We start from the raw sequence: 26,638 nt of genomic DNA on the forward strand, positions 1-26,638 counted from the left end.
AAGCGCGCCCAAGAACTAAACACGCGGGAATTCTTATTCATTTTCAACTTATTTTCGCCAACACGGTTTATTCAGGATATCATATCGGACTGGGATAGGAGAACGGAGTTCATTATGCGTTCATGGCGTCTTATTTTTTCGAGCCAGTGCGGCCGTGGAGTTTGTCTGATTCTTTGCGTGCATGGGTCTTTCTTGCCCTTGAATCTGGGTTTGTTATTTTCTCGTTTGCCTGAGTCTCAGTGGACTTTCTATTTTCTTTTGTCTAATTCAGCTCAAAGTTCCAAAGTTTGGACGGACTTTCCACTTTCCTTTGCACTCGAGTTTTACTTATCTGATCTGGTACAACCTTTCTCTTCGAATGTCTAAACACGACTCGAACTTGATGTTTCTTGGAATTTGTGTTGTGTTCGGCACAGAGCTAGGCGTTTGAATTTCCAAGAGCAGTCGCGTATTTCCCTTTGTTCCGACTTATAATTGTGGTCAATCATTTCCATATACATCCCGTTCTCGGTTCTCGCGGTAGTCTTAGTAGCTCAGATCAATGAAGGAATGAGAAGAAGTGAAGAAGAAAAATGGGCAGGATGAGATAAAAGGAAGATGTAGAGGAGCGCACCACGCGCAACAGAAATGAACCGGAGCAATTGACATTGTCGCTCTGCGACTTTAATAAGGGCTGCAAATGGCTTAGTCCCAGTCATGATACTTGCGAAAGGAAAATAGAAACGACAAGAATGCCTTGGCAGCAGGCTCATTGGATGATTTTAACAGGCTTCATCGGACCAGCACCGCAAATTCCTTGGCAGAGCCAGAACAGCTTGAGAGGGAGAGGGCAGCGACCATGTGTGCATTCAAACGGTTGCACAATGGGCAAAATTCAAATAAGAAGACTTCTAATCAAAGGCTTAGTGGATCTCTAGAAATCCAGTTGGAAGCAGACTTCCGAATATATCGAACACTACAAGAGCCCGATGAGGGGATCTAGTCGTATCTCACCTTTTCAATGACGATTAACCGCTTAGTGTCCAACTTTCCCCATAGCACTCTTGCATTCCCCCCCCCCCCGGCCTCAGCAGTCGCAAAATGAAGAGAAGTGTCGGAGATGCTTCTGACTCGTGGGGATCACCCCACTTCGGATTTCAATAGCCGAATCCGTTCAATTGCCGTCTGCAAGATGCAGAGGCCGCGACACTTTGCAATAGCCAACAATAGCCGCAGTGAAAGGATACAAGTGACTTGAAGAACTGTATTTAATGTGTAGAACATGACGCTTATTCCCATTGTCTATACTTGACCCCAAGCCCGAACTTCATATACACCCACCAAAGAATAATCAAAATGGGCAAGCCAGTCGTGCTTCAACTGGGTGACGATATCCGATGGAATCATGAGTTATACGCCAAGTTCAACGAGCACTTCGAGGTCAAGAGGTCCTACAGCATGTCTCGACCAGAGTTTATCCGAGCTCTAAAAGAGCGCAAGTTCGGCGACTTCTTCGCCATGTACCGACCATTCTGGAACACTGGTGGTGAGATGGGCAATTGGGATGAGGAACTGATCTCTCTGTTGCCTGGTTCGTGCAAAGTGTTCGCAAGTGCAGGAGCTGGATTCGACTGGGTAAGCCATCCCCGGGTGTTGTTAGAAGTAAAATATACTTACCATATAAGGTGGATACTGCTGCTTTGGCGAAGAAGGGTAGGATATTCAGTGTGCTCTAAATGATATCTCAGGGCTTTTTCTAACTTGATTGACAGGTGTTGTCTACTGCAACGCTGCTGCAGCTTGCACCGAGTCTGTCGCCGACGCCGCCCTGTGGCTGATCATCTCCTCATTTCGCTGTTTCTCCTGGTCTGCAATTGCAGCACGCTCGCTGGACCCAGACCAGTTTGTTGATGCCAACAAGAACCTCGCGCCCGTCTCCCTCAACCCCAAGGGCCACACACTCGGTATCATCGGTTTCGGTCAGATCGGTCGCCGTACAGCTGAGAAGGCCTTCCTAGCCTTGGGAATGAAGGTGATCTATTATGATATTGTCCAGATGTCTAAAGAGCTAGAGTCCGCCTCAGATGCCACATACCACAAGAGCATGGACACCCTCTTGGCAGAGTCCGACTGTGTCGTGGTCGCCACACCTTTCAGCGGCGAGACCCTCTTGAACGCATCTTTGATGTCAAAGATGAAAAGGGGCTCTAGGCTGGTTAATATTGCTCGTGGAAAGTTGCTCGATGAGTCTGCTCTGATCGACGCGCTCAAGCGGGGCCATCTTTCTGCGGCTGGTCTGGATGTGCACTTTAACGAGCCGCACGTCAACAAGACACTGGGTAAGATGAAGATGGTGGAAATCTTGTCGCACAATGCCGGTGCTTCTTTGGATTCGCATATTGGGTTTGAACGTCTGGGTATGGAGAACATTCTATCATTCCTGCAGAATGGCAAGGCCGTAACTCCTGTTAATCAACATTTGTTGGTCAAGGTGTCCTCGTCTAAGCTTTGAATGATGTGAGTGATAAAGATTATACAATGTACATAGCACAGTTCCAATGGTTGAGTACTCGTTGCTCAACCAAAACATCACGATGGGAGATCACAATGGATACGGTAAACACGCTATGTAAACCGCCAAGATCGAGCAGCAACTCACAGCTCAAAGGTACTCGTCGGCCGCACTTTCAATCCGGCCTTCAAATACGTCAGATCAATCGCATCCATCTGCTTAATACTATCCTCTCCATCAACCCAAACTCCAGATCCATCACGCCCCTTAATCTTGTTCACAAACTCGTTGAGCTGATAGAGATAAGTGGACCACCAAGTTTGGCCAGTCACCCCTCTTCCATCCTCGGGTGCCCAGGTATATGCCTTCAGAAATTGAGATTCTTTCCAGGTCTTCAAAAGATCTCCATCATCTCGATAGATCTTATGTGTATTTTCCACATCGATCCTATGGTAAAGGCTCGGAACTATGTGATTCCAAATCGTAACTTTGCGCTGGACGGTGCGGTTTTTATCATCCCCGATCTGTTTTTCTTCCAATTTAACTTGACATTTCGGCCAGCCGAAGCCCGGTAGTGCCTTAATCCAAGACGATGTTGTAGCAAGATCAGCGACGATGTGTCCTGTCGCGCCACTTTCCGTCTTATAGGTAGCTGTTATTGCCTGCTCGGCAGGCTGGCTTTCAGAAGGTAGATCGACTCGTTCTTTTACCTGCAAGACCTCCGTCGGTTCTTCGCGTAGAATCTGGCGGAGACAACTCAAAGGATAAGTACCGAAGTCCATCAATGCACCACCGGAAAGGTCATAGCGCCAGCGAATATCATCATTGGGTATTACTCCCTTGGGTAGGTACTGCTCTGCAGACACGTGCTTTACAGGCCCTGCCATAGACTCATCGTGAACGAAGGAAAGGAACATTTGCCACGCTGGATGGAAGCGGTAGTGAAAGGCCTCCAGGAGAACAGGGGCGTTAGGCCCTTTGAGTAGTGGGTGGTTAAAGAGCTTCTTCGCCTCTTCAGCATTCGAACACGAGGGCTTCTCCAAAAGAACATGTTTCCGGGCATTTAGAGCGCGCAAGGCCCACTCGAAGTGTAGGCTGTTAGGGAGGGCGATGTAGACGGCATCGATGGTTGGATCGTTGAGTAGATCTTATGAGAGATTAACCACTAGCTCTTCAGTTCAAGAATACTCGAAAATGGTACCTTCGTAAGAGGCATGGACAATAGGAATATCATGCTTCTTGGCATACGCCTCCGCACGACTGCGATCTCTAGCTGCAACAGCTGCAACAATGACCTCTGAGTGCGCTTCAGCTGGCTTGATCAACGCAAATGGACTACGTTATCATGTTAGACATATCCAAGCAATTGAATTGTCTCTTCTCACGCGATGTTTGATGCTCCGAGTAGTCCGAAGCGGATTGCGTCATTCTCTTTCTTGGCTTGTGGGGGGTTGATGAACCCTGCATAAATGCGATACAAGGCCGCGAAAGCCATGGTTTAGATGCAAGTCGATTTAGATCTTGTGTCTTCGATAATCCGAGGGTCAATCCGAGGGTCTGTAATGGTAGTTGTAAGGGTCTCCACTGTGTCGATGTGTGGAGGGCAGAAAGAAATTAATAATTAGGTTTCTATGGGATCTTCTAATTGGATCAATCATTCATTCTCTACGTCAAAGACCTCGGGGGCTTTCTACAGTAGATATGTAAAGCGCGACGATATCACGAAAAAGAGATGCTTACGATGTCAACGATTTAGACATTTGGTGTGTTCGTGCGGGGAAACACCCGGTTGCGGACATTGCGCTGGCCAACACGAGCGACAGCGATGCCTCAACTGTAGCGGTGAACATCTCTCTGGCGATCGTCAAGGTCCAATCCCAATGAGATCCAATCTCCCTCAAGGTTATCGAAGGACCCACGCCTACTACAACTGAACATTGTGAGATCGGGCCGAGGGTCGAAGTGCACGACCACCACAGCCAGGACCTGGACGTACTGCTAAATCAGGGAAACAAGAAATATTAAAATTTTGAGGGAATTGTTGCTATCGGCTTTGGCAGTATGCGTATGATACGAATATGACATAGGATTGAAGAATGACAAAGTTATCCATTTATAGCACAATTTGAAAACCAAGTCGCTCTTTGATCTCCGCAAGAACCTTATTCGCTGCGTATCTCTGCCACCCTAATGAAATAGGAGATGTGGCGATGGTTCTCAAGGATCCGTAAACCATTACTGCGTCTGCCCATCCGAGATTGGAATTGTTATAAGGCAAGTGACCGATCTCTTGTGACAAGCCCTGCACCTGTAAGGTCCTCGTAGCCGTTGTACGAAAAGTTGAAATGCAACGCTCCTGCATCGCAGTGGAATGCATGTGCTGCTGTGATGAACAGCCAGCCTGGCAGGCGCGACGTAGAAACGTTAAGACACTCGCCGAGAGATGCATCTGGAAGTTTCCTTGGTATGCATGCACTCCAATAGACGATATTGATGGCTGAGCTGAGCTATATGAAGAGCTCCACATTCTCTCTGTCTCGTCCATCTGGTGTAATATGGACGAGTAGGTGGCCAACACCAAATCCGAACTTCCGTTTAACACCTTTCGAATCCGACTACAGAGGCGGGTGCAGTGGTAGGCAAAGGTACATGCTTGAATCATGGTAGATTCGGATGGATTCAAATATTGGCAGAGCTTATAGATCCAACTCAGTATCTCTGTAGGAGCCTCTCGGCCGGCGATGAGTGCTTTGGCTTGCTGTTGTCATCAGATATGCCGACTACAAACTTCGGGTTCAGGAGGTCTTACAGTGCAATGACAGATATACCAAACGAGATTTCGTCCATCCTGCCTAGAAAATTGTTCCGTATCTCGGACATTAATTAAAGAGGCCATGCCTTGACAGTGGCGGTTTCCCTGCTCTGACCCTACACTAGATGTGAGATGAGGGTTCGATAGGAACGTTGGGTCAGTTAGCTCTCTTAGTCCATAACTCCTCACTGATGAATAACACTTACCTCGTACACCACAAACATCCAAATCGCTAATAATGTGCTATCATTCTTGTATTGAGTAGGATCATCAAGAGCTGCATTGACAGTCCTCAGTGCTGTCCCGTACGTCCGGCTTCTATTGGCAATCGCAGCTGTCGATCCCGTCGTACTCGCTAAATATGCACATGCAATAGCATCACAGACTGCATAGACCTGGGACCCTTCTTGCGTGTTGGATATGATACGTGGGATGGTAGCAAACATGCTACTGTTTATGCTAGTATCCACAGGCCGGACCGAGAACTTGTCAAGGACCAAAGGAATCACATGGTGGCTCCACACCTGAGGCGGCTCGTATAATATCGGAACAGAGATGTAGCCGTGCTTGGCTGAATCTGTTTTGACTATTGGCGGGTCGTGGTAACGCATTTTCCGCTGGCCATGCCTCGTGCTTGATTTAAACGACGAAACGTTGGCAATACGGAAGCGCATGCTGACCTCATCTCGATAGCCTAAACAGGGTTTTCCTATTCGTAGACATTGACTACAGGATGGACGTGCAAGATCACACTGGAACTCGGTTGATGAGTGGACATAGTGCATTTATATTTCCTAGGGCCAACGTACCTTAATACGTCGCTGTCGACATGGATAGCAGTCTCGGCTATACTGACCGGTGTTCGGCATTGTCTTTATTTTTGAGCCTCGAGTAATTCTGATAAGAGTGCTGTATTGAATTTGCGCTCCGGAGGGAGCCTCTGGAGGGGTCGAAGCGATCGCGTCAGCAAAGTTCAGCTTTCGCCCCTTTAGGAAATTCATTCACCCAGCCAATGGCAGCTGCAGCCACGATCATTCGTGTATATCGTTCGCTCACGATTATAAATACCCCAGTATCTGGACGAGATATCTTCTTCACTACGTCTTTTTGCAATCATAAATTCATCTCACTCATCATGTCAGCTTTGCCAATTATTGCCTGTGGCAGCACCAACCCGCAAGTTTTCAACGCTGTCAAACCTCTTTACTTGCCCGAGTACGAAAGTAAGTGAGAAAAGAAAGCTAGTCCTTGCTTGAAACTAAAATCATCAACAGTTATACATAATGTCACCAGCAGTGCCTCTGGAGCAGTCGAAATACCCCTCATGCTGCAAGGGCAGGCCCCTCCCATTGCCGAAGAGCCCAATCGTGGCACCATGGACTATTCCAGGCCGCCCGTGGCTGTGTTTGTAGGGGCTTTATACGGCGATGCGGAATTCGACGAGATGCGCCAGGCGTGCCGAGGACTCAGTTCCGTCCCTTGGTTAAAGATAGACATGACTATAGAGAGACCTGCTCTAGGGCCTGGCTATGCCGAGCATATCGTCAATAGAATTAAGACATGTATGGAGAAGATCAAAGCTGAGGGCAAGTTGGAGCAGGATGGTGTTTGGCTTTACTGAGTGTGTTTGTGGTGGGGGTGGGGGCGGTTACAACTAACACGATATTGAATCTCCTGATTTGCGTTAACTTCAATATACCGTGAGAATCCCCCATACAGTAAGAGGCCTATCCACATATTAAGGGAGTAGATAAACATAAAAGTCTGCTTGTAGTCGAAACTTGGTCGTCGAGTCGTCGTACATTGCGAGAGGCAGAATCTATAGAAGGCGACAAGGAGCGTTGGGCATGATCAGAGCGATTCATGGAAGAAAATTCAAAATTTTGCCAATGTCGGCGCATAAACTATATAATCTGAACCTCTCGCGCTGCTTCTTATCTCTCGTCAAGCCTATGCTCATCGCATCAATCGCATCAGGGGCCGATAGGAGGATCAGTTCCTCTACTTAAATCCTGGTCCCGGTCCATTCGGTCTCTCTAGAAGTAATTTCACGATTTCTGAGTGCTCACGCAAGCTGAACCGAACTTGATTCACTTCTTTTTCGTTCTTTGATTTTTTATTTCTATCATCGTTGGAACCTGACGTGCTTCTATATTCAGCCATGAGCCTCTCAACCTTCCACCTGAGCCTTTGCTCATAATTACGGGTTGCTCCGGTCCCCAAAGGGATATCAGCCTTCTTGTGAGGCTCAATTGAAGCCCGTGGGCGGCCACAAGTCTGGACCCCTCTGCGTATGGTCTTGAACCTTCACCATGGAAGCAACGCCCACAACTGGGCCACAATGATAGACCAGCCGAACTCGGCACAATATTTCATTGATGCTAGCATCCACCACAAGACCATACACTGGAATCACATACCTCTAACTCTTGCATTCCAGCTCAGAAAGGTGCCGGTCCTAAGCACCCTTCTCAAGGCAGGTGCTTCGCCAATCTTCCACCTACAAAAGCGAATTGGAACCAAATCCCTAATCTTGATGTCCTTGGCGATTGCACGTCGTGAGAATGTTAGCATGTCCGTAAGGGCTACTGTGAGTCGATCCAGGTACTAATCAAATGTATGTAGCTAAAGGAGGTTAATTTTCCATGCGTCGGACTGAGCTATCTCCTTCCTCAGTATTCGGCGGAGAAATTTCGCGTACCCATATGACCCTTAGAAGCTGACTTCGGGTTGCAGGTCTATTAAGCAGTGAGGTTAGACCTCGGGCTAATTGGTCAAAACAGCAAGTGTGTTCCAGAGCGTTGAAGCATTTCGAGGCTAGGGAACCTGGGCGAAGGACTTCCGATCCTCGGTGCTGTGGTAGATCTGCGCCGATAAATGAAGACTAGACTGAGAGTTTTTGTATTCAAGGTGGCTGTGAAGATGCGTCCCATGGAAGCACGGTAGTGGTGCCGTTGGCTTCAGTCCTCACTTTCTCAGCCTGTTCTGGACTTTCATCCATGGATGCGCGCGTGCACACGCCTGGAAAGCTGCGGCATTCTCAGATCTGCAACGGCAAAGAAGGTCTGTTCAGCTGTGAAACAAGAGGCAATGAAATTCAGAAGGGAGTGACGAAGGGGATAGTCTCTCCCTGGAAATAGATCCAGTATGAACGGGAAGAAAAGAGGAGGAGGCCGTTCTTCCCATGGATAATCAACAATAAGAAGTATCAATTGAGCAGACTGTCTCTTATGGTTCGAGTAGCAAGATTTGCTTCAATGCGATGGATCTCGATTGCCAGTGGCATGTCACGTTCGTGGTGATCCCTAGCATGCTTTCATGATACTTGTAATTGCATTTTTGTTCTGTTAAAACCGAAGTATTTGTGGAGAAAATGTGTTTGCAAGCCCCGGGAGAGAATGTGTGTGTGAGAGAGAGAGGGGGAAGAGGGGAAGAGGGGAAGAGGGGAAGAGTGAGAGTGTGAGAGAGTGTGTGTGTCTACACATATGGCGAGCCTTAGGTACCCCAATCATCCAACTTCCTAAATTGATGTGATTAGAGAGGACCCCCACGGACGTCGATAAAGCTCCACCATTGAAAAGCCAATGAATTTGGGATCCTTGTTTCTAGCTGCGGTAATACGTTAATGACCTTCTCATCCACGATTCCCACCCGGACCACACCCCCTGGCCGCATGTAAGCCGCACGCCACATGCCCAATTTAGTATTGATTATATACCTAAAATTGTAAGTACTTTCGTAGCTCCGTCGACGTGATTAATGAACCTCAGCTGCATCTTCTGCTTAGAAGCATTAGGAAAGGGAGTACAAAATTGGTTAAAATAATCAAAAGCATCATGAAATATGAAATATGAAATAGTAGGTTGAAGTATACCGGGACTTCTGTGAGATGAGATTTAGGGATAATATCTGAAGCTGGGCTCGTTTTATATCACTTCGCTATAGCCCGAGAATGAATAGAATTCTTTTTAGGTTTAAAAACGAAGTACAAGTGATCAAATAACACTTCTTTTAAACCTCCAACTCCTAGACTTGCTACAAATTAGTTGCAGATTCGTTCACACATGATTCATTTATATGGACAGAATAAGGCTCAATGAGACTGCCTGGTGCAGCCTTCAAAGGCGGAGGGAAGGGCGGTGAGGACTCAATGTGCCCCGCCATACAGTGCCATTCTATGGCGGTACCGGCCTTAGTCGCGGGGAACCTCCGATTCATCGGCCGGGTCCGAAATCTTTCGCCCCGACGAATTTCCCATAAAACGTTCCTCCGTATCCTTTTCAACTTCTAAATCGTATTTTCCCTTTCAAAATGGCCTCTAAATACTATGCTCCACGGGGGGGTCTGCCTCCTCAGGACCAAATCCTCACCGATCGCGCCATGTTTACTGAAGGTATGCGCCACACTTGCTTCGGATCGATTGCGGCCGTTTCTAACTTGCTAACTTGTCAAAAACCAGCATATGCTGTGATCCCCAAAGGGGTCTTTTCAGATATAGTCACGAGCTTTCTTCCTTTCTGGGAGAAGACGCGGTTGTGGGTGATTGCCCGTCCATTGTCTGGGTTTGCCGAGACGTTCTCGCAATACATTATGGAAGTGCAGGCCGGAGGCGGCAGTGATCGTGCCGAGCTTGATGACGCCGCCGAGGGTGTCGTGTTTGTGGTGGAAGGCGAGGTTTCAATTACCCTGGACGGCAAAACGCACACGCTCACCGAGGGCGGGTATGCATTCCTCCCACCGAAGAGCGGCTGGACCCTCCGCAACAACGGCGCAACGACCGCCCGTTTCCACTGGATTCGCAAGGCCTACGAAGCTGTCAATGGACTCGATAAGCCCGAGCCCCTCTTCCTCAATGAAAAAGAAATTGCGCCCACCGTGATGCCGAATACCAACGGAGCTTGGGCAACCACCCGGTTCGTCGACCCGACCGACCTTCGTCACGACATGCACGTCACCATCGTGACCTTTGAGCCTGGCGGTGTTATTCCGTTTGCCGAGACGCACGTAATGGAGCACGGTCTCTACGTTCTGGAAGGTAAAGCCGTCTACCGACTGAACCAGGACTGGGTTGAGGTGGAAGCGGGCGACTTCATGTGGCTGCGTGCCTTCTGCCCGCAGGCCTGTTACGCGGGTGGCCCTGGCAAGTTCCGCTACCTGCTTTATAAGGATGTGAACCGCCACATGAAGTTCTCCCGATTGTAATCGAACTGAACTGCACTTCTTTACGACTGTTACGGGGACTCACCATACTGGGACTAGCGTATCCACTATCTGTATATCTAGATGGGGCGTGACTGATGACTTTGTTTTCTCTAGTCTTCTCGCCAATGTTATATGATACCTTTTCATCCTGCATTGTGCCTCCCGTGTAGCCGGGAATTTATAGATGTTGAAGAAATATCCGACACTTGTCATCACTATTCAATCCTAGAGTTGTCGTACAAACACCCCACATCACTCACTATCCCATCCCAATCTCCGATTTTACTTTTAGTTTTTGTTATCGTATGAAACCTCCGGCTTTTAACATTCATCTACCAGTGAGGAATATACTTTGACCAGCTCACTGTCTGGAACGCACTTTCTGGTAAACTTCTCAGTCCAACCAAATCCTCTACGAGAATGAAGACTCGAGATGAACAATACAAAAAAGAAAGCAAGACATTTGGGAGAAGCACCTTTAACGGAACTGCCAAATCTGGATCTCGATCGGGGTGGATATTTCTCAGTTTCCATGCAAGCCGATGAAAGAGCTTATTTGGGGGTTTCTCAACGCTTTCCACGTGTTTGGGAAGAATGAACACATCAGCATACCAGCAGATTAGAGCACCTACAGAACCAAACAGGACTTGGTAGACTGCTGCAATACGCCAAAGTAGCCTCTCCGTGGGCGTAGGAAATTCAAAGTTCCAGGCAAACATGAACATGCAAGCAAATAATAGCATACAAGGAGCAAAAATACTGTCTGCAATTCTGTCAAGACGTAAGAAGTTATCGGAGGGTATGCGATCGTAAGGCTTAGTAATTGGCCGGGCAAAAATTGGAATATGTAAATATTGCAGGATCTGAACGTAATAGCGCCACAAGCGACTGCAGAGCCATTCATTTCGAGAAAGAAAATCGAGCGGTGTTTGGTGCCATTCCTTCTCGGGACGTGGACGGCATTCTGAGCGAATAGTCGCGATAGGAGTATTTGTATGAAGAATCATGGAGCGGGATATGTCTTGAGGTTTATGGCGCCAGCAGAATGAAGTGAAGAAGAAAATTATAATAAAAGATAAGGTGGTGATCTCAAGAGTAGTGAGAAAAAGATGTTGGGCGGCGCGGATTATGCAATTGATCAAGAACCAGGCTCCTTGTAATGATGCGATCATCCTAAGAAAAGGTTAGATATGACCTCTCCATATAAAAATAGCGCTCTGTCTAGAAGAAGAGGGAGCACAATACAAGGAGGTTAGGTTAGCTCACCTTGCCAAGCCATCTAATTTGCTTTTGTCCTTTATATCTTCCATATCCAAATCTGGATAAGGAACGTATCCGGCTTTCACCAAATGAAACAGCTGTTCGGCGTCAATAGGAAATAGCTCGCTTCCAGGGGATTCAAGGAGAAATCCCCCCATGTCGGCGAAGAATGCATGAATCATAGACCAGTTCTCGTAACCAGCATGATGAAATTTCTACCCAATTAATCAGATTAGCATCTTGAAATTTTTTTGGAACAATGATACGCACCTTAAATGATGTCCGAGCGGATGACCACTGCCCAAGAGCGATAACAAGCAAGAACTCTGGTCCAAGAAGGCCGATAAGGAAGAGATTAATCTTGCCTAATCCTCGTTTAAACGCTCCGTCTGATCTCGAAGGAATATTAGGATAGACAGATGACCAGCAGCAGAGCACGATAGTCAGACTGCAGGTTGAGAGGATGGCCCACGTTCCTCGTCCATCGGGCTCGGCGACCCAGCCGAGGTTACCAGTTGTATTTGTAGACATCGTTGAGAGCAGTCGGAAAAGTAGGCTTCCAAACATCAAACTCAAAAAGAGGAACGAGCATATTCATCCTTTTTATCGAGGCAGGAGACCACTGCGCCCGAGGAATGGGGCCATTTTCCGATAAGACCATAATGCTTGCAGCCTTGGCCTATCATCACCCATAACTTAGCGCTAACCTAGCTTCGATCGAGTGGCTGGGAGGATTGCGATGTTTTATTTTCAGAATCAAGTGCTAGCCCTTCAACGGTATGTAGATTTGATTATTGCTTAATCTTACTGATATTAAAATTCAAAGCTGAGAGCTATTTAGCCTTCACAGGGACGGCCCGCAACCTTGAAGTATAATTCAGAATGGGTGAGCGCGGCATAAGTAGGGAGGAAGGGTCATAGCGTGAGGTACGGGAGGATTTAGCCGAGGGGACACGTCAGCGCTCCGGCATTCAAGGCGGCGAGAGCACTCGCTAAGCCTGACAAATCAGGAAATTGGCTGTGCAAAAACATGAAACACCGAGATTCGCTAGTGATCACCCAGCCACTATGTATGTGTGGTTTAAGCACGGCTGAGCGGATGGGTGGCCCTGTTCTCCACACCTTATGGTCATATGTACAAAGTTTTGTAATGGGAATATCATATCAAACCGCGGATGTAGGAGCAATTTAGTGAGTGAGCGTCGGAAGTGAACATTTCGAAGTGGTAGTTTGCTATCTTTGGCAATAGATATACTAACTTGAAGATGTTTAGTCTAACCGGCTTGCACTTTGGCATAGACATATTGTAGCTTCCTTTTCTTTCTCTCCTTTATAGCCTCAGTCTGTTGAGATCTTCTCTTCTTTTCCTCGGTTTTCGGAATAAACTCATCAAAATGATGCTACCTTTCATAAACTACACATATGCCTAGGCTTCTCTCTCTTCAACCTTGAGGTATTTCGTGGTATTCAATGTTCAATGTACAATGTTCTATATGTTCGATTTAGTCAATGAAATATTTCATTTCCAGGTGGCGCTGAGCTAAGAACGTACTCTCAGTCTTTAGTCTAGGTACTACGTTGGTCACTGTTAAGTGTGAGCTAGTCTCGTATATGGTATACTTACTACGGCCGTGCCTCCAAGCAGTGCTTGCAACCACATCGCTTCCTAACTCACTAGGTTTTACACGAGCTCCGGTCTGTAAAGTAGTCTTGCAACTTTGTTTAGAGTAGAATTCCATTTAAGTGAGGCACCGAAGTGAATCCTCCAATCGAAGGATAGGTGCTAAACTAGTCAAATTGTGAAGATACTGAATCAATAGTAGGCTTCAAGTAATATTGTACGACTGATCGCGAAGAACTAAATACATATGCGGGAATGAGTGTCCTTAAATACCTATCTCTCCCTACTCCAAGGTATGCTCCTGCGCATGCTCCAGTAGTCGACGCCGGAGTCGCAGTTACATGTATAGCTATCCATCCGATGATTAGGCGGAGTAATAGTTGAGGCGGTGATTTAGCTGATCTTGTACATGGGAGACTAATTACCTTGGGGAACGGCACCTGTCCATGGGTCTGCTCAGCCCCTGATCAGAGGGCACGGCTCTGATCCTTCTCTTGTTTCTGAGCACGTGATGACATAAGTCGATGCTTCAGATCCATTGGCTCTTGGTAGCCTAGCGAAATAGCTGTCTAGAATATTTGTCACATCAGGAAAAGATGTGGATGACGAAATAATGGAGACTGTGGATGGGAAGTCGCATGGTTTAATAAGATAGACAGTGTTTTATCCCTTATTTTTAATGCCTGCTGAGCTTTAAATAGAACTTGCGGTGTATTTTTGAGAACTACCTAGAAGGATATTCATTTCCAGTCAAGCGGCATTACAGATAATCTTTAGCTCTTACCTGTTCATCTGACAGCGAAGCATCCGCCGCTGAAGATGGGGCGTTGCTCACCTGGTGTAATCAAGCGAGAAACAAGCCAACCACAGGCTTTGGTGGCGGAGACTAGTCCGCCCGAGACGGTCTAGCAAAACGGATGCTGAGTAGATCGATATTAGGCTACTTTTTTTCCGTAAATTTGCCGACGAGGGCGGGCGGGCTTTCGGACCAGCCCTACTGAGGATACCCGGTGGCAGATACAAACATATCCTGAATGCTAATCTCAAATTGTTGTCTGTCCGCTTACTCCCTCATATGTCGCAGTTATCTATTCCAAGTTATATCAAAGTACTGTAGATATTCAAGACAATCACTTTGACTTCCGGAGATCATCATTGAACCGGTTGTCCCATCCACCATGACCCGTTCTATCCCTAATCCAGCGACGCTTGCTTTTCGGTTTAATCCTTAGCTGCTTGCCGAATCACGCTGGACACCTTGTCGGGGCACCAAGTGACGGAAAATCTGACAAGCCCTAGCCGCTGCCATCTTAATCACAATCAAATCATAGTACGACCGTTATAGAGAAATGTTGACAACACCTTGAGAAACAGTTTATGGAAAGAATCTTCTTTTCCATTAGATATTTTAGCTCGAACAAAATAAAGGAATCTTAGCCAGGGTGTCAATGAACCTAAACAAAGCTCCAGTCCAATCCCCCTCCCCTCCCTGCCTTCATGCGCTAACTGACCAACTCAAAGGATTCTGGGCTAGTAACCCCTCAAGGCCATCAATTGCGCAAAACTGCCGAAGCGAATTCTTTAGCGCTGCAGGGCGCCTCATTGGTTACCCGTTTAGGACAATGGGCAGTTTAAGGAATATGCCATGCCTTCAAACCTAAGCCAAGGCTTGTGAGAAAATATCTCTCTGTTTGCTTCGGCCATTCGGTTCCCACGTTCAGAAAACATATAAAAGGCACGTTTACCCACGGGATTGTTCTGATAATTCGCAAACAAAGTTCCTTAAACATGTTGATCAAGGTAAGTGTCAAGCCAGTATTACCCCATCCTTCATCAACAATCTTCGTTTCCACTCCAGTGCTAAGTCAAATCCAGACCATCGCCATCCTCTCTACCCTGGTAGCTGCTGCCATTGCAAACCCCACGATCGGTTACGCTGGCTACTTCTACACCAACTGCACCGCCCCTAGCATCGATGCCGCCAACGCATACGCCGGTTCCTGTGTCAACGTCGAGGATTTTCCCATCAAATCCTTTAGTGCCTATATTGAGTCTGGCTCCTGCACGGATGGCACCTCAGCCGTGCTGAATACATACACTGCCTCTGGCTGTGACGACTCCACCCTATACAGGACTGTTAGCGTCGATGGCGACAAGCAGTGCTTTGAGGCCGATGTCACTCTATTTAGCTTGCAGGTCGAGTGCGTCTGAAGCAGTCCTTAGGTTTAGATATGTCTGGGTCTCCGTAAGGAGAGACCTTTTGCGAATATAAGCCTTGTTAACACTCACATCATGAGTATGACTATGGTACTTCAGTTCTTCTCATAGATAAGCTTACTGTCGACTTCTCTCTGGCTTTATTGTTTCTTAATGTAGCCGCTGGCGGTTAAATGAAAATATTGGGTACCTAAGGAAATGTAGACTATAGATGTATCCGGGCAATTCCTAAGGGTAATTTTGATTACCTGCTCTCTATATTCTAGTACGTTAACTATTTGATACGTATTATCAAGCTTCGCATTATATTAATTATAAGTTATGGCTATAAAGAGGGTAGTATCGGCTCTATATTACGTAGAGGTTCTAGTTAAGAGAAATAGATATCAGAATATAGAGGGCATTTAGGTAGGAGTATAACGGAGCTTCGTATAGGTACTGTAATATAAGTAGCACGAACTTTCTAGAAGTAAAATTCTCTTGTCAGAGAAAAGGGTAATTTGAAGGTTAGCATAGAATCGGAGTGGTTTAGGGTATAGGCCGAGAAATGAAGCTTAAGTATCTAGTCATAATCTATTTTTAAAATCTACTATGCAGGCATCTAGCAGCCTTCACAGTCAAAAACTCACTCAAAATAGGGCTTACACACCAAATTAATGAAGCCTAGGGTGTTTGCATCATTTCAAAGCCGATAAGGTTCACATGGATGTCGCTAATATTTCTGAAAATCGGACCGTACTTGATGCCGAGAGGCTCCAGAGTACTCCACATCTCAATAGGATCGATTTTTCGCGTATTTTGTATTTCTTGGTCTAAAGAGGAGACGCCGTTTTGGACGTTGTTGAACTCAACCATGACGAGACCCTGTGCATGTCGCATCCATCTGTTCTCTGAAGTGATTGAAAAGACCTCAAGTAATTGAAAAGACCTCAACCCAAACTCCTTCCAGTCCTGCAGGCCAATGGCCTTGTCACTGACCAGACGGAGAGCTGTTTGAATTTCAATGCCTCCAGCTGTGTCTGGAATGACGAGTGCCTGCGCACGCTCATGTCCCGGATTCTGGTAACCAGATATCTCACAGTCCTCCTGTTCCTCGGCGATTTCTAGCTGTTGCATGGCGGCTTCGACAGCCAAGCAGATAAACTCACAGCCGGGATAGAGCATCTTGGATTGGATGACGTGGTCTTGAACCCAAGGCGGCTCGGTAGCACGTAGTATGTGTCGCCATACCGGCGTTTCGGGGTTGGTTCCAGGGACCAGCGAGCCTCGGAGCTCGTGTGGAGGATGATCCCTCTGGCGATAAGCCCAGATTGAATCTCGGTTCAAGCCAGTGTCTTGTCTGATGGTTCCAGGGATACGACGGGAGATCAGTCAAGATACGCACGTTCTGGCTCCTCCCTTGTGGGAAGTTGGCGGCTTCGATGTCGAGCGCATAGCCCTCCTTGAGTAAGTTCGACGCCAGTATCTGGAGGCTCTCGACCGCGTGAGCGTGCCGCACGAGACTACCATAGTATGGCAGCTTGATTCCCTCAAAGTCTTCCAGGGTGAGAATCTCCTGGATGGGACCTCCGAGAGCGGTGTGCGGGCCAATCTCGACAATGATATCCACGCTGTGGCTAGCTGCGTCGACAGACAAATCGCCCTGGACCATCTCGATAAATGCGTCAACAAACTGGACGGGCTGCATTAGACTGCCAACCTAGTGTTCCGGGTCAGCGATTGCTCGGGTGCTGGTCATGCGGTAGCCAGTGACCGGGGATGCAAAAGCGATGCATGTTTGACGCTTAGTCTTTGGTTCGTCCGTCGGCATCTTGCAGAGCGCCTGGCGGTAGCTCTCCGCAACGGGCTCCATGTGGTGGGAGTAGTACGCAGTATCTACTCGAAGTCGGCGAGCAAATACGTCCTCAGCTGTGAGCAACGTCTCAAGCTCCTCAATCGCCGCAATTTTGCCCGCCACCGTCGTGCTAGACGGGCTGTTGATGCAGGCCACCACAGCTCGAGCATCGCCAGTAAGCCGCTCAAGGTCTTGTTCCACGTCCAGATGACCAAGGCCAACCGCCAGCATGCTGCCCTTGATAGGCCTATTCAGGGTCACCTCGGCGGCTAGTCTGCTCCGATAGTACGCGATTCCCATGGCGAGGCGGAGGCTGATGGCGCCTACCGTGTATGTTGCGGCAATCTCTCCACTCGAGTGGCTTGTTACAGCTGACGGTTTAATTCCCCAGGTCTCTAACAGTCGGACCAGGGCGATCTGCACCGCGGCACAAATGGGGATGCTAAAGGCCGTCATGTTTACTTTGCTTGCCTCGATATCACGGCCAAGCTCCTCCATTAGCGACCAACTGGCGCCGAGGTCCCGCAGATAGCCATCGGCTTCCTCGAGAGATGCTTTGTACACAGGGTACGCTGTAATTAATTTTCTACCCAAGGCGTGCGATTGCGCTCCTTGGCCAGTGAAGACCATGCCGATACGTGGGCGTTGGGCAGAGCGCGATGGTCTGAACTTAGGCGTTCCAGAACCTCGGCAAAGCCCTCGAGACCTTGAGTTATGGGGACGGGGTATGCTGCCAACCTAGGGAACATAGTGCGACGCTGGCCCAAAGTGTAGACCAAGCTCTCCAGAAGAGTCTCGGTATCTTGTAGACGATGTTACTCCTTCTGACGAAGGAATTCCGCGAGTCTGGCGACCATGTTCTCGTGCGCATGGTCGTCTTTGGCGCTGACTATAAGAAGCTTATGCTTGTCGCCAGTGGTCCCAGTGGCATGAGCGTCAACACCATTAATAATTTTATTAACGCCATCAATGACTTTCCCATTGACAGAGCGGTTCTGTGAGAGTCTGTTGGCATCTTCCATAATGACGTGGGCGTTGGAGCCTCCGTAGCCGAAATTGTTCACTGACGCTCGCATCGTCTGGCCAGGAGCCACTGGCCGCTTTTTCAACTCGGTAGGCACCTTGAGTCGCCAATGATCCAAATCGAACTGGGAATTGGGCTTCTCGAAGTTGATTGAGGGTGGAAGCACACCTTTTTCCATAGCCATCACGACCTTAATAACACTAGCCAGTCCGCTCGTTGCTTCGGTATGGCCAATGTTTGTCTTGACGGAGCCAACGCGCAACGCGTCATCCTCCCTCCGTCCATGACTGAAAGACAGACGCAATAGCGCCCACCTCAATTGGATCACCACCTGGGGGAAATGTGTGACTAACACGCTGAGTAGCATTTCCTGGACGGTAATGGCTCCTCTGAAGGAGTTAATAAGGATGTTACATTATAGGGCCATCACTATCCTTGCTTCTGTCAGGTAATGTAATAGTGGTCTGTCGCTGCTTAGGGAAGCCATCGGGTAGATCGAAATTGGAGCTGAGATTTTGAGTACCTGACTAGAGATGGCGATCACTCAGAAACAATCTCTGCGTAATCTTTGACAAAGCTAGTTAATCCTTTGACCAGGTTGTCGGCGCGACGATGATAATACATGGAACGGGTGTTCTCAAGATGAAGGGCGATTGCATCGGAGACTTCCTATAATAAAGCTACCTGTGCGTCTCCAAATTCCCCACGCGGGCTATCATCGACGACGCAATATGATCCAAGCGCATATCCTAAGGGACTGAACAAAGGGACTTCGGCGTAAAATCGCATATGCGGCTATTCTCGAACATACGGGCGGTCCTTGAAACAGTCTTCTTTTGTGAAGTCTCGAATGGATATTGTCTATCACCCACTTCCTTGTTTCTTCTTCACACTTGTTTCCTCTTCCCCTAAAAGCTCCGCTCTCTCGAACTCCCCTCTAATTTCTAGAAGTCTGTCTGCTGTCCCCTCCTCGAAGCCCGTTCCATCTATTGACGAATTCTCTCTACCTTGCAGATCTTGGTGTCCCTTATTGAGGACCGTTAAATCGTCCCACTCATTTCGTCAACCGTCACCCCTCTAACCTCTAACCTCTCAATATGTCAGGGGTCCATTTGCATTTCATAAGTGGCAAATATGATTATGCTCACATATATACAGGGATGTCATCCACTAGTCTACCATCCTCCCTAACAATTGGGGGCACTAGTGGTCCCCCCCCCCCCCCCCGGTAAATGGGCAAACCTTGCCAAAGAATCGCCCTGGTTATGGAGTCAAAGGCATATACAAAGGAAGGGCACGCTGCTGAACTCGATGAGTCTCTTGCCGCTGATCCGCGAACCGACGATCAGACCACCTGGAAGAACTGGTAAAGGGAAGGAACCGTGGACGAGAATCTCTTTTAATCATTTGATGGCCCAGAAGAAGTGCAATGCTGAGGCTATCTTGGCCCAATCAACCGGGGAACTACAACAGGGAGACCATGCATGCCGTCACTGCCAGGAAGGCAAAGGGATTCTTGACGGTTGTGTCCGTGTTCCTAATGAAAAGTTTTGTGCCAACTGTCATCTTTGCAGTGCGAAAAAACGCTGCAGCTTTCAAAGTGACACAAATCTTGCCCCTGCCAGCTCTTATATAGTCATTGCACAGGCAGGTAAAGAAAAGCCATCATCCTGAACCCTGGAAGAGCTTACCCAGCTCCTTGACCAAGCCACACACGAGAAAAGGAAACTCGAGGGGCTTCTTCAAGAGAAAGTTGCCGAGATACAGCTCTTAGAGGGTTTCATTAAAGCCAAAAATGAGTCAGAACTACTTTAAGAACAAATAATATTCAAGCAACTGCCTTTCTTATTCCATGTCATTTCACAAACCTAAAAGATACTGAACAAATCTGAATCAGAGTGAACATGTAACCTGGACTAATAAGAAAAAGAGTAAATCCTAACCGGTCATTGGCTCGTCGTCTTCTCTGGATGTCTCTTTAGAGTGCATCCTCGTCGTGTACGGCGATAGAATCATGGCCTGCTCCATAATAAAGCCTAAGAGCGTCGCAATTTTTGCATAACCGGTCTCCTTACCCTTCACGTCACCCGACAGCATCCCAGAAATCTCCACATCCCAGGAATATCTTCCTTCGTCGTTAAGCCGCCAAAAACGCCATTCCTCGCCGTCTGTCACGACACCATACACTATGGCGCTTCGGCCGGGCTTAAACCGTCTCTCTTGGTGGACGCAGCCTAGAGCCAATACATAGATTAGAAGTTGCATAAGAGAAAATGCGATTTCAAAGACACTTACCCATGTAGCCTAGGGCTTGCTCATCACCAGCCGCAGGTTTCTGAGCCTTTGCCTCCAGAATAATAAGGTTGATTGCCTTTTCAGGCCCATCACCATTGCCGTACCAGAGAGTATAGTCGCTCGTCCCGCGGAACCGTTGGTCCTTTCCCTTCACTGTGACCATATTGGACTCTAGGCTAGTCTCCATCTGGATGTGGAGGGGCCAGGTGCCCGAAATGTTGCAGTGACCATCCATGATCTGGTCGAGAATGTCAAAGAGAATAAGGTCAATTACAACCCTTGCAGCAGCCTCATTCCTTGATGAGCGTGCCATGTATTTCTGGACGCTTTGGATTGAGGTTACTTTTCACCATTATTTTTGCAGTCCACAACACTATCCAGGCACACAATACAATTGTGAGGAAGAGAAAGACTTACAGCAGCCGGCTGATATATCCCTTGGGATCATGTTGCGAGGTGGCCAGGGCTGTCGGCCGTCGGACTCAGGTAACTCCTTCGCAATGCCGAACCCCTCATTAATTTCGTCACGAGTGAGATCTCCAATGGCCTTCCTTGTCACTTCCTCAACGGGAGCAGGCTTGAGGATTTCCTGCTGCCGCTGTAGTGCGATTTTAAGGTTTGGGACTAGGAGGTCTGCCTTTGAAGGATCCACATCCAAGCATCGCGTAAATGACCCAAACTCCCTCCAGATGAGGTGAACCTGGGTTTCAATATTCTTCTTCTTCTGGTTCTTGTTCTTCGCCATCTTGGAGGTTTCACCGGGGTAGACGGAGGGGGTGGAGATATTGACCACACAGAGTTGGTTCGAGAAAGAAAGAAAAGATGATGATGGGGGAATAAAATAGAGCGTGAGAAGATTTATTCACTTAGGACTAGAAAGTACAATAATATGACTAAACCTATTTGGGATAATGGGGTGCATGCGCAGCCCTATAGCCGCACCATTTTAAGTTAAGCGCCTAAGCATATTGTGAAGAGAATAACTTTGTGTGCTATAAGGAAGCGTCAACATCCGTAAGCATGCCTTCCTTCTGGACCTCTAACCTCATACATTCCTCCCACTGCTTACAAAATCTGTCATTCACCCGGAAGTATTCAATGAGGAGCCTCTAGCCGGACCAGATGAGACCAGGCTAACGAAGATGTAGTTGATTATAGACTCTCCCCCGGCCTTTCCAACAAGCATTCTAACGCAATGTCTGACCCTCCTGGTGAAGTTGTCACGTATATTTCAGTGGAGGTATGCCCATGAGGCTACTACAAAACTAGAGACGAACACTACATATGAACCTCCGGCCCCAACCATCAACGGTACCAATCTGCCTCCTGAATTTTGGGCCAACAACGCTCAGAATCCAACCACAGCGTTGGTCCGGATTCCAAAATGGAATATTGTTGAAGCCGTGATCAAGAAAGTGGGCACGCTGATGAATTCAATGCGTTACCTTCCACTTCTACGGAGCGGACGGGAAGCCCTGTTCTCCACACCCTATGGTCGTATGTACCAAAAAATGCATGGAAGAGAACTAGATTCTTATTTAATATGCCATATGAGCTGTGCCGCCCTGTTGGAAATCAGTGTTTAATGAGCGTTGTAATGTAAAGTTGATCACCATCAAATTTTCTATTCCTTCTCTGTGAAAGCAAACCTTAGAATCGCATATTCTTTTTACTGCCGTTGTCCTCTCAGCAGATCACAGACTAGTTCCTTTCTGCTCGCTTGAATGTATTTGCAGTCAGGTCAAGGATAAGCCCGGCTGAGAATCTATATTAGATACGCTCAATCTTCTGCTATTCACTGATGGAAGAATTCCAGCACGCTGTTACTGTTTGTTCATACATCAAGGTGGTAGAGGTGGAAGTGGTCATATTGAGGAAAACCACAAGTAGAAGTGATATGACGACACCCCCACATTCGAGTTTGGCCACTGATACTGGCTCTGTTTCGTTTTGACAGAGGCAGGATACCGGCCGAGGCAGGATAGATGAATTTTGTTCCGGTGTCGTTCGAGCAGTATCTTGGATATGTCGAACATTTCGACCGTGGATGCTCAATAAAACTTCTATGGCAAGATGGAGAGACTTGATAATGCCAGTACCGCTGGTCTTCAATATCCATGTCTGCTTTCAAGATCAGGCTTGGGGACCCAAAGAAAAATGTAAAGACAATATTACCTCTGGTTGGCTGTCGAAAGAAATTTTGTATGATTGTCAACAAAGAGAGAATAGTGGCCGCGATTCCAAAGACGATCGAGCATATGAGTTCGGGAGTCATGGATCGCTATCTATTCGAGTTGTTGATTCGGGTTGACGGGAATCCGAAGGCTCTGGTGTATGACAGTCAATTTCCCAGGTGAAAGTGAGATGGCATTGATAGAAATCCATCAGCTTTCCAGAAGAACAATGGCAGAACTGTTGACCGGATAGTTCTTGGAGCCAGTGCGTGCTAGCCCTAGATTTACTGAGAGAAAGATTGAGTCAGTGCTAGTGTTTAAGGGTATAGATTGAGCACTTCAATGGATGATCCGAGAGCAGAAATTGATTCGTATACAGTATTGAGAAAAGTTTTGACGAGGCAAAAAGAGTGGTAGGCTGTTATGCACAGGCTCAATCTGCAAGTCTGCAATTTCTAAGAAGAGGAGCTAGTGCCCATCAGACTGCTCACAGGCCGAGAAATTTGGCAGCAGGATATCACATTTAGCCCATTTCAAGAGGAATAAAATAAGTCGTATCGCTATTGAGCCCGTGGAGGGTAAAAGGGCAAGGTGGCCAAGACAAGCCGCCTTCGAGCCTCCCCAACCTCCGAGCCTGTGCCCATGCGAGAAGGGGCCGGTGCAGAGTGGAGGGAGTCAGTAGGTTATGGAAAAGTCCTCCGGCCCCGAAGCCTTGTACCGTTCACCCAGTCTGTGCCGGTATCCATTGAGCCTGTGCAAATGCACAGTTGGTGGCGCTTGGTCATCGTCTTGTGTCATTGGATCCAGCGAGTTGCTGCAGTGGGACAGTTCGGTCGGGCTTGAGCCTGTACAACCCCTCAGAAATTTCCGTGATTAATCGACTACTCAAGCATACACATATCTGGTTGTTGTTAATGTTTCCTTCCTTTTCACGTCTCTGGCAACTGTTGCTCTGGAAAGCACGAAAATGCATCCGTGAGCGACACCGGAGAATAAGCCGGCGACCTTCCCGTGAACTCCAAAAGCATCCAACCATCAATTCCGTCAAACATGTGGCCCCAGCTTGCCAAGTTCCACTGTCCTTTGTGTCCGCGAGAGTACACTAGGGCGTTTAACCTACGTAATCATATACGTACTCATACAGATGAGCGGCCATTCACTTGCGGGGTGTGTGGAAGAGCCTTCACAAGACAGCATGATTGCAAAACTCATGAACAGCTTCACAGCGGAGAAAAGATATGGATCTGTAGAGGTTCACTCAAGAATGGTGAGAACTGGGGCTGCAGTAGGCGCTACGGGCGCAAGTCAAACCTCAGCCGGCATTTTCGGAGCAAGATCGGCCGAGGTTGTATTAAACCACTGCTGGTCGAAGAGACTACAGAGAGCAGAACTGCGACGGAATTGACTGAGGCTGCAATCAGTCTAGGGACCGAGTGTATGCCGGACTTAACCTGGCCACCTTCCCGAACGGTAAATGCAGAGCACATTGCTACAAGAGCACTAAATCTTCGTGAACATTCTGGCGTCGCATCAACACGACCCAAAATCTCCCCGACGGAAATACTCTCAATGGATAGCTCTTTAATGGATACCGACTGGCGTATGTGGAACTGTTAAAGTATTGTCAGGCAGATTGAACTAAACTGATTGTTCTTTTTCTAGGACACACCGCAGCGGCACACAAAATGCTGATGTGGCCCGCTGTCAAGACACTACTTGACCAAGAGTACGACCAGGACTATATGATGATGCTAGAGGAGCAGCGAGGGCTTATTAGCCTGTCTGACCCGAGTGGTATTTTCTATACGGCAAATGACACCGCGTTACCAACGTCGCCCCTGGCGGACGATGGCAGTGGCTGTAGTGGCTGCAGTGGGAGCAGGTCTAGCCAGGACGAAACATCGATAATGGACAAAAAGGCTTTGTCTCAGAACTCAGATATCGACCAATTTGGTCTGCTGAGATTGTTTGAGAACACCGCCCGGCGGTACTATCAGAGTTATCTTGACTGGATGCACATGCTCCACCCTTTCTTAGACCAACAAGAACTAAACCAGAGAGTAGAGGATTTTATCGAATGCTACTGTCCTCAAAATTTTCCCCCGACAACAGATCCCGATACCTTGAGCAAATGCGCCCAAGCTAATTCAGATGTCACCGGAGGCTTCGTCGACGCGACCTCTGCGTCGTCTGGCAAACTTGTCAGACAAGACATCGACAATGCAGTTATATTGCTTATACTCGCGCTCGGAGCTATCTGCGAGAGTCAACTCTCTCATTCTGAACAGATTATGGATCAGAAGAGCGATTGGCGGCTTCCACACATCTTTGATCTTACAGACTCGGATCAAGATAAGTGTGAACACGTCAGGAACCGGCCATTCATTCCCGGTTTGGCCCTTTATGGGTACGCCACAGCGATCCTAGACCATATTCAGGGTGGCGTGAGGTTAGATTATGTCCATGCATGTTTGCTGGCTGGTCTTTATGCTGGCCAATTAACGCAACCCTTCCAAAGTCATAGATGGATCAGACAGGCCGCCCGGACGTGCCAGCTCTTTGTTCGACAGCCACGATATGAGGAACTCGAAGGCCAAGCGAAAGAGCTTTGTGTTTTTGCCTACTGGAGTTGCCTACAGCTGGAAAGTGATCTCCTTGTAGAGCTGGACATCCCCGCAAGTGGTATTTCTCGATATGAAAGCCGGATCCCTTTCCCAAAAGGAAGATACGCTACCGATGCCCCAGAAGATGCCACCTTGCCAAGCACAAGAGTGATGCTGTACTACTATTCACAGATCCATCTCCACAAGACCCTTAACCATGTGCATATGGATCTATTTAAGGTCGAAAAAGAAGGTCAAACATGCTGGTTACCCTCCGTGCAAAATGCCCAGGGTGCCCGCATCGACCTCTGGCGCATGGCCTTGCCGGAAATGATGAGTTGGCGCGATGTTGATGAGCCGGCTAAGGACATCAATGCCGCCCACATGCGCGCCAAGTACTACCGTACACGATATATTATTCACCGGCCTATGCTGTACCACGCCTTACATTACGGACACTCCGGCACTTTGGCCTGCTGGGAAGACTCGGCCACTTGGCCCAGATCCGCTTCGCAGACGCAGTCGCAAAGCAGCTACGCCGACATGCAGCGCATGCTCGATGATATAGGTTCTTTCGCACCCAGCAACCCATCCTTGCTCTCCTCTCAGGACTGGATACCGCCAGTCGTCAATTTGAGTGATATGCCAATTTTACTGCGTCTCGCATGTAAGATCTGCATTGAATCGGCGATTCTACACACCACGGCGTTTGACGGCATCGAAAACAGGCTCGTGCTAACCAATATCTTCGGCACGGCCCATGCGTAAGCCTTGTCCTTTTAAGTGATTCCTTTCTCTGCAAATCTCTTTAATCCCACACTGACGGACATTCTTCATAGGAAATTCGGTAACATGCTCGTCCTCGCCGCAACCTACAACTCCAGCCTCTCCGAGCTTGTCGAGCGCTCCACCCTTGACCGCCTCTTCAAACACACGATTCGCTTCCTTCTGCGTTACGGTAACACCTCAGCTGCCCTGTGTGCTGATGCACGCATCCTAAATCAAATTTACTCAAAGCTATTCGACGGCCCTCCGGTACTTACGGATGCATAGCTCACTCTGCCTCGATTTATTCCTGTTGCGTCCGCCAAGATCATCCGGTTGT

The 26,638-nt window shown here is 47.9% G+C and overlaps 10 protein-coding genes across 10 annotated transcripts; 5 read left to right on the plus strand and 5 right to left on the minus strand.

Moving 5' to 3' along the window:
• Window positions 1–1,335: 1,335 nt before the first annotated feature.
• N7443_006834 (D-mandelate dehydrogenase-like dehydrogenase) lies at window positions 1,336–2,491 on the plus strand (the record flags this gene model as incomplete). The annotated part of the gene is made up of 3 exons (XM_056886890.1): window positions 1,336–1,614; window positions 1,665–1,692; window positions 1,752–2,491. The coding sequence occupies 3 exons, from the start codon at window positions 1,336–1,338 to the stop codon at window positions 2,489–2,491; spliced, it is 1,047 nt and encodes a 348-aa protein (XP_056740539.1).
• Window positions 2,492–2,634: 143 nt separating this feature from the next.
• N7443_006835 (Gfo/Idh/MocA family protein) lies at window positions 2,635–3,986 on the minus strand (the record flags this gene model as incomplete). Its single annotated transcript, XM_056886891.1, has 3 exons — window positions 2,635–3,638; window positions 3,693–3,826; window positions 3,877–3,986. 3 exons carry the CDS (start codon window positions 3,984–3,986, stop codon window positions 2,635–2,637), a joined length of 1,248 nt encoding a protein of 415 aa, XP_056740540.1.
• A 1,388-nt stretch (window positions 3,987–5,374) lies between these two features.
• N7443_006836 (RNA-binding protein) lies at window positions 5,375–5,977 on the minus strand (the record flags this gene model as incomplete). The annotated part of the gene is made up of 2 exons (XM_056886892.1): window positions 5,375–5,419; window positions 5,510–5,977. 2 exons carry the CDS (start codon window positions 5,975–5,977, stop codon window positions 5,375–5,377), a joined length of 513 nt encoding a protein of 170 aa, XP_056740541.1.
• A 461-nt stretch (window positions 5,978–6,438) lies between these two features.
• On the plus strand, window positions 6,439–6,924 carry N7443_006837 (uncharacterized protein; the record flags this gene model as incomplete). Its single annotated transcript, XM_056886893.1, has 2 exons — window positions 6,439–6,526; window positions 6,578–6,924. The coding sequence occupies 2 exons, from the start codon at window positions 6,439–6,441 to the stop codon at window positions 6,922–6,924; spliced, it is 435 nt and encodes a 144-aa protein (XP_056740542.1).
• Window positions 6,925–9,614: 2,690 nt separating this feature from the next.
• On the plus strand, window positions 9,615–10,505 carry N7443_006838 (Dimethyladenosine transferase; the record flags this gene model as incomplete). The annotated part of the gene is made up of 2 exons (XM_056886894.1): window positions 9,615–9,696; window positions 9,763–10,505. 2 exons carry the CDS (start codon window positions 9,615–9,617, stop codon window positions 10,503–10,505), a joined length of 825 nt encoding a protein of 274 aa, XP_056740543.1.
• A 332-nt stretch (window positions 10,506–10,837) lies between these two features.
• On the minus strand, window positions 10,838–12,296 carry N7443_006839 (RNA-processing protein HAT helix; the record flags this gene model as incomplete). The annotated part of the gene is made up of 3 exons (XM_056886895.1): window positions 10,838–11,678; window positions 11,772–11,980; window positions 12,036–12,296. The coding sequence occupies 3 exons, from the start codon at window positions 12,294–12,296 to the stop codon at window positions 10,838–10,840; spliced, it is 1,311 nt and encodes a 436-aa protein (XP_056740544.1).
• A 2,878-nt stretch (window positions 12,297–15,174) lies between these two features.
• Window positions 15,175–15,597, plus strand: N7443_006840 (Transcriptional coactivator SAGA-type complex Ada1/Tada1; the record flags this gene model as incomplete). The annotated part of the gene is made up of 1 exon (XM_056886896.1): window positions 15,175–15,597. The coding sequence occupies one exon, from the start codon at window positions 15,175–15,177 to the stop codon at window positions 15,595–15,597; it is 423 nt and encodes a 140-aa protein (XP_056740545.1).
• A 669-nt stretch (window positions 15,598–16,266) lies between these two features.
• Window positions 16,267–18,828, minus strand: N7443_006841 (uncharacterized protein; the record flags this gene model as incomplete). Its single annotated transcript, XM_056886897.1, has 5 exons — window positions 16,267–16,896; window positions 16,988–17,302; window positions 17,357–18,101; window positions 18,257–18,748; window positions 18,815–18,828. The coding sequence occupies 5 exons, from the start codon at window positions 18,826–18,828 to the stop codon at window positions 16,267–16,269; spliced, it is 2,196 nt and encodes a 731-aa protein (XP_056740546.1).
• A 1,571-nt stretch (window positions 18,829–20,399) lies between these two features.
• N7443_006842 (uncharacterized protein) lies at window positions 20,400–21,501 on the minus strand (the record flags this gene model as incomplete). Its single annotated transcript, XM_056886898.1, has 3 exons — window positions 20,400–20,695; window positions 20,757–21,098; window positions 21,174–21,501. The coding sequence occupies 3 exons, from the start codon at window positions 21,499–21,501 to the stop codon at window positions 20,400–20,402; spliced, it is 966 nt and encodes a 321-aa protein (XP_056740547.1).
• Window positions 21,502–24,499: 2,998 nt separating this feature from the next.
• Window positions 24,500–26,586, plus strand: N7443_006843 (fungal specific transcription factor domain-containing protein; the record flags this gene model as incomplete). Its single annotated transcript, XM_056886899.1, has 3 exons — window positions 24,500–24,530; window positions 24,593–26,297; window positions 26,373–26,586. 3 exons carry the CDS (start codon window positions 24,500–24,502, stop codon window positions 26,584–26,586), a joined length of 1,950 nt encoding a protein of 649 aa, XP_056740548.1.
• Between the last annotated feature and the right edge of the window lie 52 nt (window positions 26,587–26,638).

This window comes from Penicillium atrosanguineum (assembly GCF_028827265.1).
Source record: "Penicillium atrosanguineum strain IBT 20685 chromosome Unknown utg000005l_segment0_segment0, whole genome shotgun sequence".
Classification (NCBI taxonomy): domain Eukaryota; kingdom Fungi; phylum Ascomycota; class Eurotiomycetes; order Eurotiales; family Aspergillaceae; genus Penicillium; species Penicillium atrosanguineum.